The sequence below is a fragment of the Phyllobates terribilis genome, unplaced genomic scaffold, assembly GCF_046119375.1.
Source record: "Phyllobates terribilis strain yellow unplaced genomic scaffold, ASM4611937v1 Scaffold_3__8_contigs__length_932513732, whole genome shotgun sequence".
Lineage (NCBI taxonomy): Eukaryota > Metazoa > Chordata > Amphibia > Anura > Dendrobatidae > Phyllobates > Phyllobates terribilis.
In genome coordinates, this window is record NW_027362763.1 from 859,340,161 (window position 1) to 859,352,274 (window position 12,114).

Below are 12,114 nucleotides of genomic sequence, written 5' to 3' on the forward strand. Positions count from 1 at the left end.
ACCTCTGTGAGCTGCGTTATAAACGACCAAAAACTAATTTTCTCAAAAGGGTTGTCTACTTAGAACAGTGGATAGAAAGAAAAATCATCCTATCGTTGAGCCCTGCTGGAAAACCCACCGATGGGCTGGAACCCCGGTAGTAAGAGTTTAAAGGGAACGGGTCACCAGTTTTTTTTTTGTATCCCAACAAATACAAATGGTTTTTGTTTCCATTAGATTTGGTCCCGCGCTGTATTTAAATGAGGCTGGTCCGGTCCGATAGGCTTCCTCTTTGCGGCGTCTGTTCCTCCTCTGCTAGGAAAAGCCGTCCTCCGGCTCTTATTGATGTGGATGACGTGCCCTGTGTCCATCAACGTAGCTGACTGAAGTCTCGTGCCTGCGCCGTAGCATTGCTGACCGCGTATGCACTTTGCTTTGCCTTGCTACGGGCATGCATATTAATGTCCTTTTTTGCCTTGATGCCCTTGTTCTTGGTATGCCCCATAGTATAGTTATCATACAGATGAGCATGTTGTTTTCCAGGGCACAATTACTTACTGAGTAAACATTCCTGAAAAGGTAAAGAATGAACTTTCCCAGGTCTTGGGAAGAATAAAATGTTGAAGAAAAGTAGTGTGATGTCCATAACTGGTGCCTACATCTGCACCCTACAGCCAATGGCTTACTATTGAGCGTGGTCAAAATGTCTGAGTATTATCCCATCATAAACGCACTTTTTATGAGTCACTGGAGCAATTTAGTGACCGATTTTCTTCAAACCTTCTATACTTGCTGCCCTATTTATCATGATAAACAAACATGACAGGTTTGTATAAAATTGGATCAGCTATATATGCACTTAGAGTACCCGTCGTCTTAATTTTTAGTTCATAAATCAATAGTACACATGAAAATAAGAAACATTGTAATCTATCTTATCAAAGGAATCTGCTTCTTTCTCCTGGATTGATCTTTCAATCTCAATTTATGGGTAAAAGCTGTAAAATCTGTTTTCAGTGAAGAAAGATTTTGACATTACCGAGATAGGAGATGGCAGCTGGTGCTTATAAGATTCTATAGATAGGGGAGGATCTAGCGGCAGACAGACCTTTTTACTGCAAGTTCTCCTGTAATGTTAGTTATAATTACTCTTGTTTTTTAACGGAGATTTAAAATGTAACTGTCATTTTAGGAGAACTTGAAGCAAAATGTCTGTATTTTAGTGTTGAGCGAGTATGTTCTGTTAACCCTTTCGCCGAGTATGCTCGGGTGAGCACCGAGTAGTTACAGCTGCTCGGTGATATGTTTAAATCACTCCCGTGTGCATAACTTGCAACTGTTTGTCAGCTTTAATACATGTGAGGAATGATTGTTTCTTTTGCATTCCTCACATGTAATAAAACTGTCAAACAGTCGCAAATCATTCACACGGGAGCGATTTAACCATATCACCGAGCAACTATAAATACTCGGTGCTTGCCCGGGCATACTCGGACAGAACATACTCGCTCAACACTACTGTATTTGCCTCTAGCTCCTCCGCCACCTTCCTTTCTCCTAACAATCTTATAAGCATCAAGTGTCATCTTCTATCTCAGTCATTTAAAAGTCTGTCTTCTAAATACACTTTCAATTCAAGGGGAAAATCTGTAAGATCTGTCCTGGACGAGAAAGAAGTTGATTTTTCTGTTAAGACATATTATAAAGATGCTTATTTTGTGTATTATTGGGTTATGAAATAAAAATTGAAATGCTGGTTACTCTTTAAATGTTGTATTGTTTAGTTAGGAGTACTGACTGTCATTGACGAGGCCCAACTGGTGTATGGAAATTTCTTTACAGGCAATGCTGCGTGGGGAAATATTAAGATTTTCTCTCCACCAAAGGGTAGAAAACGATCTTGTATCAGCCAGACCAGAGACTTCTCCAAGAGATCCCCATATAATTGGCATATTTTTCTTTGCTGTGCTTCCTGATTTTCATACATTTCTGCTGTTGTTTTTTTTTTTTTCTTTAACAGATGTATCGTAGAAACCGAAAACCTTGAAGAGCGGGTGGTTGTCGTGAGCCGAATCATCGAAATCCTACAGGTTTTTCAAGAGCTAAACAATTTTAATGGAGTACTTGAAGTTGTAAGTGCCATGAACTCCTCACCAATTTATAGGCTTGATAACACCTTTGAGGTGAGTGCATATTGTGATGATCACGCCATCAAGATCTATATATTTAATACACATTCAGTAGACTCTACAGTAGCATTATCATGATATGGAAGGCACTGTTCATAAATACAAAGTGCTCATGATTCTTTTTTCTACATTGTTCTACTAAATCTCTTCATTCCTTGCTGAATCTAGTGTATGGGTTGTAATTATTAAAGAGTAACCCTTAATTTAATTTAATTTTTCATTTCATAAATCAATAGTACACATGAGAATAAGAAACTTTGTAATATATCTTATCAGAGAAATCTGCTTCTTTCCCCTCCTGGACTGATCTTTCAATCACAGAATGCTTAATTCACGGATGAAATCTGTCTTCAGTGAATACAGATTTTCCCATTACTGAGAGAAAAGATGACAGTTGGTGTTTAGAAAATCCTATGGAGAACTGTAACTTTCAGGAGAACTTGCAGCATAATGTCTGTCTTTCTATAGCTCCTCCTCTTTGCCCTTCCCCTTTCTGTAGAATTGTAAAGGCACCAACTGTCAACTCCTAGATCAGTAATGGGGAAAATCTGTCACCAGTGAATACAGATTTTATAGATCTTACCCATGAGCTGACAGTGAAAATTCAATCCAGGAGGAGAAAGAAGCCGATATTTCTACAAAGTTTCTTATTTTCGCATGTACTTTTGATTTATGAAATAGAACTTTAAAACGGTTACTCCTTAAGGGTTTCCAAATAGCTCTCTTTTGTACAGTATTGATTTTTATTTTAAATAAAAGACAGCTACTATATTTTTTATGTATAAACATTTTACTGATTTATTTAGTTTTTTTTTTAATTATTTTGTCCTAATGGGGAAGAGTTACTCCTATTCAAATATGTATTTAAATGTATTAAAGCTTGTGCAAACAAAAGCCAAAACTAATATGAAAATATACATCAATGTGCAAAAAGGTAAATGTTTAAGATATCTAATGGGCGCATCTGAACACTGTCCAATTCTGAAACAGTTTGCGGCAATTGCATCAGTCCCCATACATGTGTGTCTGTACACGGTCCACAACCAATAACCTGTGTCCAGAATGATGTACTCAAGCATACGACAATATAGCAAAAAGTGCATAATGATACTGTATATATTGGTGTACAGCCTTATTGGTATATAGCCCTTGTCTTCTTACGGCTCTTGGGTCCTTTGTCTGCAAGGTTATGCCAACTTTTATGCAACTTTTAAAATCCTACAGTTGACCAAACTTCCATTAGCAACCTAGTGATCTTCAGCTTGTAGCGTCGGTGGGAAATTACAGGCAGAGAAGGGCACAGTGTGTGGATTCTTTTCAGTCACAGGAGTACCCTGCACATTTATTATACTTAAGAATCCAATATGAAAACAGGCATGTAACATAGTACATGCCTTTTTCCATCTAGAAAGACGTGTATTAAATTTGCAGGTTACTCCAGTTACTAAAAAGAATCCACAGTGTGGAGTTGAAAATCTGGAGCTTGCTGAAGGAATTTGTTCAACTGTAGACTTTTGTAAGCCTGAGGTGGAGGAGAGCATGGAAAAAGGACGCAGGGAAAGACGGCTGTAGGCTTGTGCTGCTTCAAGGATCACATACCCATGCCGACTGAGAAACCAAGAAGGTGAGAAGATGAGAAGTCAGAGGCCGTCTAACCAATGTATACTTTATACAGTATCTATGTTCTCTTAGGTACATACAGTTGTGCTCAAAAGTTTACATACCCAGGCTGAATTTTTTCTTTCTTGACCTTGTTTCAGAGAATATGAATGATAACAAAAAAAACTTTTTCCACTCATGGTTATTGGTTGGGTGAAGCCATTTATTGTCAAACTACTGTGTTTTCTCTTTTTAAATCTTAATGAAAACCAAAAACACCCAAATGACCCTGATCAAAAGTTTATATACCCTGGTGATTTTGGCCTGATAGCATGCACAAAATTTGACACAAATGGGTTTGAATGGCTACTAAAGGTAACATCCTCACCTTTGCTTGTAATCAGTGTGTGTGCATAAAAACTGAGTGAGTTTCTGGGATCCAAACAGATTCTTGCATCTTTCATCCAGCCACTGACTTTTCTGGATTGTGAGTCATGGGGAAAGCAAAAGAATTGTCAACGGATCTACGGGAAAAGGTAGTTGAACTGTAGAACACAGGAAAGGGATACAAAAAAATATCCAAGGAATTGATAATGCCAGTCAGCAGCGTTCAAACTGTGATTAACAAATGGAAAATCAGGGGCTCTGTAAAAACCAAACCACGGTCAGGTAGACCAACAAAAATTTCGGCCACAACTGCCAGGAAAATTGTTTGGGATGCAAAGAAAAACCCACAAATAACATGAGCTGAAATTCAGGACTCTCTGAAAACTAGCGGTGTGTCTGTTTCAAGATGCACAATAAGGAGGCACTTGAAGAAAAATGGGCTGCATGGTCGAGTTGCCAGAAGAAAGCCATTACTGAGCAAATGCCACAAAGTATCTCGCCTACAATACACCAAACAGCATAGAGACAAGCCTAAAAACTTCTGGAACAAGGTAATTTGGATTGATGAGACCAAAGTTGAACTTTTTGGCCACAACCATAAACCTTACATTTGGAGAGAGGTCAACAAGGCCTATGATGAAAGGAACACCATTCCTACAATAAAGCACGGAGGTGGATCGCTGATGTTTTTGGGATGTGTGAGCTACAAAGGCACAGGAAACTTGGTAAAAGTTGAAGGAAAGATGAATGCAGCACGTTATCAGCAAGTACTGGAGGCAAATGTGCACTCATCAACCCAGAAGCTGCGCATGGGACGTACTTGGACGTTCCAACATGACAACGATCCAAAACACAAGGCCAAGTCAACCTGTCATTGGCTACAGCAGAACAAAGTGAAGGTTCTGGAGTGGCCATGTCAGTCTCCTGACCTCAATATCATTGAGCCACTCTGGGGAGATCTCAAGCGTGTAGTTCATGCTAGACAGCCCGGGAATTTACAGGAACTGGAGGGTTTTTGACAAGAAGAATGGGCAGCTTTGCCATCTGAGAAAACAAAGAACCTCATCCACAACTACCACAAAAGACTTCAAGCTGTCATTGATGTTAGAGGGGGCAATACACGGTATTATGAACTGGGGTATGTGAACTTTTGATCAGGGTCATTTGGATGTTTTTGGTTGTCATTAAGATTTAAAAAGAGAAAACACAGTAGTTTCACAGTATATGGCTTCACCCAACCAATAACCATGAGTGGAGAAAAAGTTTTTTTGTTACCATTCATATTCTCTGAAACAAGGCCAAGGAAGGAAAAATTCTGCCGGGGTATGTAAACTTTTGAGCACAACTGTATGTGACTTGTTTGTCATATTCTGGAGTTGATCACTGCAGACATAGGTTATTGGTTGCCAGACTGTGGGCAGATGGAGATGTGTGGAGTGTGATGCGATTGCGACAGTTTCCAAACTGAACCGTGTCATATACGACCAGCAGACGTCTTGGACATTTAACGGTTTCTTTTTGGCTCCAGGATTATCATCATTTTTAATGTGCAAATAATATTCACTAGCAGCTGTTCGCTCCGGTATGGCTGTACAGTACAACGCAGTGTTGGAGGCATCACCTGACAGACGCCATCAAAATTGACCTCCAGTGGGGTGGAATGTGTCCTGTAATTGTTGATATGTAAAGGAGCTTAATTCTTTGTATTTCCTCTATTGATGTGTTTTCACTCATGAATGTATCTTTTACTTTATATTTTTGTATAGCAAGTTCCTAGTCGTCAGAGGAAGATTCTTGAAGAAGCTCATGAATTGAGTGAAGACCACCAAAAGAAATATTTGGCTAAGCTCAGGTCAATTAATCCACCATGTGTGCCTTTCTGCGGTAAGTAGAAATCTACTCTGCCAACCAGAATGTTGTTTAGATAATTGGCTTTCAAGTAACAATTCCCAGGGGGGAAGACACAGGAACTGATAAATTAAAGGGTTTTTTCAAGAATTCTTTTTAACCTTGGCAAGCCTATGAAGTAAAAAAATAAATAAACAAACTGAACTTTACACACCCAGTGCTGCTTCAGTGTAGCCTTACCGCTGCTGCCCCTGGCCCGCACGTGGCTGCTGTAGTTTGTACTTCCCACCTTAGTGTTACTGCAACGCTCATGTGCTGTACTTGTGATGATACCTCTGCAACCTGTCAGCAAAGACCGGGGCAGTAGCAGAGAGGCGGCGGTGGGTGACTAAACTCACTTTGATGTTTACATCCTTGGCAAACCTATGGAGTAAAAGAGGAAAATATTTGGAAAACCCTTTTAAATATTCAACCTGTGCAAGTAGCTAATAATTAATCAAATATTGAAATCTTTGTTATTTCAGGAATTTATTTGACCAACATTTTAAAAACAGAAGAAGGCAATCCTGACTTTCTGAAGAGGCATGGGAAAGAACTGGTGAACTTTAGCAAACGGAGGAAAGTGGCCGAGATCACAGGGGAAATACAACAGTATCAAAATCAGCCATACTGTTTACAAGTGGAGGCCGACATCCGGGTAATTTATAAATGGGTACAATGACGACAGCAAAAATCGTATTAATTGGGTGTGAAGCAGGTATAGTTCTCACTTACACAGGGGGACCGGAAGGCATAATGTTCATCTTTCATGTAGTTAATGGCAAACTTCTATCACAATTTGCAAACTAATACGAATAATGTAACGAATAAAAATGTGATTAATTTCAGAGGTTTTTTGAAAATTTGAATCCAATGGGCAACATCGCAGAGAAGGAGTTTGAGGATTATCTCTTTAAGAAGTCATTGGAAATTGAACCAAGAAATGCAAAGACTCTGCCACGATTTGTAAGTTGAATGTTTTCACAGCAGATTTCCCCACTTTTAGGGTTTGTTCACAGGGAGTATTTCCATACGTATTTTCCTGCCAATGAAATCTGGTATGTTGGGCTTCGGAGCATTTTTCCAACAGAAACGCTTCGAGAATTTGCTTGTTTTTTTATTGCTGAAAAGTACACGTGGCATAAACTGCTACAAGTGTAGTTTCCTATTGAAGTACTTGCAAAACTTACTTAAAGAAAATTGGAAGTTAAATCCAAGTCAAAATACCTTCAACATACTTTTGGGGTGCGTTTCCACAGGACACAAACAGAAAATTTCTAACGCATGTGGCCTTAAAGTTTATTTTCACGGACACAGAACGATTGTTGTGTGCGCATAGATATCATTGTTCTCGGCAGCACATGTCCTATTTACACAGGAAGATCTGCTGCCAAAAACGATGATTTTTAAGCAGTCTTAAGTATCATTTCACCCAACCAACGAGCATTTTGGCAGCGTGCTCCCCATAATCGCCAGTGCCAATACACACTTTATCTGTTCCACCAGGTCTCAAGGCGAAGCTCTGTACTTTTAGTAGTTGCTTTGTCTAGTACTTCAGCTTTGTCCTGTCCAAAACATTGGACCCTCATTGATCTACTATTGATGGCCTGTATTAAAATGGGATATTTAGTTTTACAGAAATTGGAAACCCCTTTAAGCTTTGTTTTTGGCGACATGTTTTCTTCAGTCTTCAAATTTTGTTTTCATTGTTTTTTTTTCTCAGCATAAAAAGTACACCTATCCTCTCAAGTCACCTGGTGTGCGGCCATCAAACCCAAGACCAGGTACCATGAGGCACCCTACTCCGTTACAGCAGGAGCCCAGGAAAATTAGCTACAGTCGCATCCCTGAGAGCGAAACCGAGAGTACAGCATCCGCCCCGAATTCCCCCAGGACGCCGCTGACTCCACCGCCGCCTTCTGCTGCATCCAGTACGACTGATGTCTGCAGTGTCTTCGATTCTGACCCATCAAGCCCATTTCATTCACGTAGGTTCCGTTTTTTTTATTTATTTATTTTCAACGGTTGTCTGTATCTCCATTAGTTTCTTATCAGTGAACAGAATTAATTTTAGGATTTTTCTAAAGAAAATTTGGGTACAAGATATTTTCTTTTCTTTTAATAGTTATCCTCAAAACTAAATTTGACCATACTTGGATGTAGTCTTGTCTCTTTAGGGCTTACAACCCACTAAAACATTGGCTTCCAAAAAAGTGAATTCTAAAGGCTACTCTATTCAACTCCTATTAGCCACAGTCTTGTTTGGGGGGAAAACTAGCAACACCGGTTCCTAGTTTTGGCGGTCAGTGTGGGTCCCAGTGGTTGGACCTACAGGGGTGTAACAATTATCACCTCTCAGATGAGTATTCCATTAAAATCAACTTAAAGGGGTATTCCCATCTCCAAGATCCTAATCCAATATTTAGTAGGTGTAATAATGATAATATTAGCAAATACCTACAAATGTATAGTTTTTATGATTCGCTAGGTCTCTTTCCTCATGTTCAGACATTGCAGGACCTTAGTTGCTAGTGGTCATAACCTATCTAACTGTCACTATATCAGTGGTCGTAACCATGGATACGTAAGGTCCTGCAATGCCTACACATGAGGAAAGAGACCTAGTGAATCAGAAAAACTATATGACATTTTTAATTGGAGGTATTTGCTAATATTATTATTATTACACCTACTACGCATTGGGATAGGATCTTGGAGATGGGAATACCCCTTTAATTATACACTTAAGACCAAAATTGTTTGGGTGCTAAAACTTTCTGCATTGTGTATATAATGGCACTATCCATTTATGTTACTGTAATTCCTAAGGTGATGAGTGTACTGCCACCTGGTGGTCAGAAATCATCACTGGTTTATCACTGTATCTTTCATGTGTTCTGAACAATACATTAACCCTTTTGTGTACATGGAATCATCCTCAGGTTCTGCATCAGTATCTTCAATTAATTTCCCTAAGAACTGTGATGAAATGCAAGTTCCTCCACCTGTTCCTCCTCGCAGAAGGCCAGAATCCGCCCCAACAGAGTCGTCCCCTTCAAAGGTAAAATAATAAGTTGGCACTATACATCTTTATTTTTCTTACAAATTCTTTATTTTTTAAGACCTGAAGTGTTGCCGATGTCACAATATCCAACAACTTTCTAGCTGGTTTGCTTACCTGCGCTTGTAGTGAGAGTTTTTTTTCTTTCTTTAGGCCTCACCCTATGGGTGTAAACTAGAAGTCTGTAGAAGTCCCTATGGGCGACTTGATGTATGCATTCCCGTTGAGTTTACTAATATGTTTGTCCTGTGGATCTACCCTTGCAGTCAGAGTGTTTATTACATTTTGGTCATATAGTCTTATTATTTTTTCTTTTCAGATCATGTCTAAACATATGGACAGCCCTCCAGCAATCCCGCCTCGGCAACCTACAACAAAAGTGTACTCCCCGCGCTATCCACTGTCTGAACGCTCTTCAGTTTCTGAAGGACCCGAGAGCCCCCCACTTTTACCACCTCGAGAACCAGTGCGCACCCCTGATGTCTTCTCAAGCTCTCCTCTCCATCTTCAGCCTCCTCCATTAGGACGGAAAAGTGAACACTCTACTACTTTCTTCCCTTACAGTCCATCACCGTTCACCCCTCCTCCACCACAGACTCCATCCCCTCTTGGACCAAGAAGACATCTGCCTTCTCCCCCCTTAATAGTGCAAGATCTTGAATTGCCTCCGATGACTGGGCCTCCTGTGCCACCCAGACAAAGCACTTCTCAGCCTATCCCAAAGCTCCCACCAAAAACTTATAAAAGGGAGCCTCCACATCCATCTATTCACAGAGATGGGCCCCCGTTGTTGGAAAATGCCAATTCTTTGTAATACAAATAGTGTATTCTAAACACTAAAAACTCGTGTCTCTTCACATGAATCATTGATAAAAGGACTAAACTATAACGGAGGCGAACGCCATGACTTTGTGTCACATTAAACGACAAAAGGGACATCCTGTGTCACTGCTATTCCTCCTGGATGCATATTGCACCATTAGAAAGATAAGACTGTTGGTCAGGCAGGAGTAAATCTTGTGAGAACCATTAAAGTTTGACAAACACATAGAAAAGATGGGAACTGTGAGCTTTGTGGCCACATAATGTCAATGAGATACAAACTAGAATATTATGCACTTTTTTTTTTACACACATAAATATATATATATATGTGTATATACATATATATATATGTGTATGTATGGATATATCTGAACCGGGATGTTTATATCCTACATAAATTCTCTTTTGCTTCGTGCCTCTGCTTTAAACTTCTTTTTATAAGTCACAATGAAGCTTTGTGATGACTATCTGTGGTACCCGACTTTATAAAAGTAAAGTATAGCGCTGTATTGCCCCATTCAGTTTACAAAATGTTCCATGTGTTCTTTTGGTACCTGCCTCGCCAAAGAGGTATTTTTTTTATTTTTAAATTCCTTTTAATTTTTTTTTTTTTTTTTTTATAAAAAGTCAATCATGGCAACAGTTTAAAAAAAAAAAAAAAGACATTTTAGCTGGAAGAATGTGTAATTATTGCCTTTAAACACGAGAAACAGTCTTATCATTAAAGCAGTAGCAAAGCTATGTGTGATATCTGCTTATGGTATTTGTGCTCCTGCTGTGATGGATTACTTTCTGCCTTCATTTTCCTGTTGTTCCCCTGACTTTGTTACTGTTGATGCCCTTCCAGGAGCAGTTCACCGACATGAATGTGTTCTGGCCTGTGGACATTAGTTATTCTCCATTGAATGGGCTTATAATACAGATCAACACAAAAAAGTGTAGCAGAGGGATACATGCTTAAGCAACATCACGTTAATTACTTCTGGACTTCCCATAAACGTCAGGTGGTCCACACTTTACTCTGCACTGACGTTTTCAAATGTCACGCAAAGTAAGTAGCTTGTATGAGATCGTGCAGCTGTGGGAGTGGCGAGCCGCCTGTCAGACACTGCCGGACTCCCAACAGAGGATAAACCTGGTTTATTACCATGTTTACCACCTTGATCTATTTTCTACACAGCACTGAATCAGCACTTAGAGCATTTCCTCCTGGATCCTTTAATCATGAGATCACTAGGTGTACAAAGTGAGTAAGAGCTATTGGGTTCTAGGAGACCTAGTCAGCGTTGCTATGCAGCCAAGAGGCTGAATCACCCCTGCAACTAGATCTAATAGATCAGCATTAGTTACAGGAAAAATTGGCTATCAAAAGAATGTATTAATATGTTACAATGCCTCAAAGGTATTTTAATTAAATGAGTAAAACAAAAAAATTAAGCAAAAATAAAATATGGGAGGTGGGGCATAAATAAAACAAAACTTAAGAAAAAAAAAAGAAAATGCCAGTCTGAATTGTTGTTTCTTGCCCCTTCTTCCCATTCTAAAAAAAATGTCCCTCCACAGCTAATTTTTCATTTTTGCATTTTCAGTTTATTTCCACACTTTTAGCCAGAACCTTTATTATTTTTTAACTGACATTAGACCTGAAGGCTTGTTGGTTTGTAGACAACATGTCGTTTTGAATGACACCATTCATTTTACCATCTATTCTAGAGTAAGGGAAAATGGCAAAAAAAAAATCCAAGTGTGGTGAAATGTTGAGAACAAAATGATGCAATTCCAAGATTGTTTTTAAGTTTATTTTAATACGTCCATTATACAGTAAACATGACCTGAAAACATGATTGTCCAGATCAATACGATCACGGACATACCAAAAATGTCTAGGTATTTTTCTATTTTATTGGCTTAATTTTTTTAATTTTTTTTTTATAAATGAAAAAAAAAAAACATTTCGTCACCATTTTCCGAGATCCATGACTTTTTTTTTTTATATTTCCTTCAATGGAGCTGTATGGGGGGCATGTTTTTTGCGTGGCGAGCTGGTGTTTTTACTTTTACAATTTTCGGTTGCATTCTATGCTTTGATCTCTGCTTATTGCATTTTTTTTTTTTGTATCATTGCAGCAACCGAAAAACCAGTGTTTTGAATTTCTTTCTCATTACAGTGGTTAATTTTATATTTTG

General features: G+C 39.0%; 1 protein-coding gene across 1 annotated transcript in view; it reads left to right on the forward strand.

Annotated features, from left to right (window-relative positions):
* Nucleotides 1-10,690, forward strand: part of SOS1 (SOS Ras/Rac guanine nucleotide exchange factor 1) — a 104,590-nt gene extending 93,900 nt beyond the window's left edge. Inside the window, exons 16-22 of the mRNA XM_073672566.1 lie at nt 2,000-2,162; nt 5,921-6,038; nt 6,527-6,699; nt 6,891-7,007; nt 7,765-8,029; nt 8,984-9,102; nt 9,422-10,690. Coding sequence (XP_073528667.1) covers nt 2,000-2,162; nt 5,921-6,038; nt 6,527-6,699; nt 6,891-7,007; nt 7,765-8,029; nt 8,984-9,102; nt 9,422-9,916 — 1,450 coding nt within the window. The 3' untranslated portion in view covers nt 9,917-10,690. The remainder of the gene's footprint in view (nt 1-1,999; nt 2,163-5,920; nt 6,039-6,526; nt 6,700-6,890; nt 7,008-7,764; nt 8,030-8,983; nt 9,103-9,421) is intronic.
* The last annotated feature ends 1,424 nt before the right edge of the window (nt 10,691-12,114 follow it).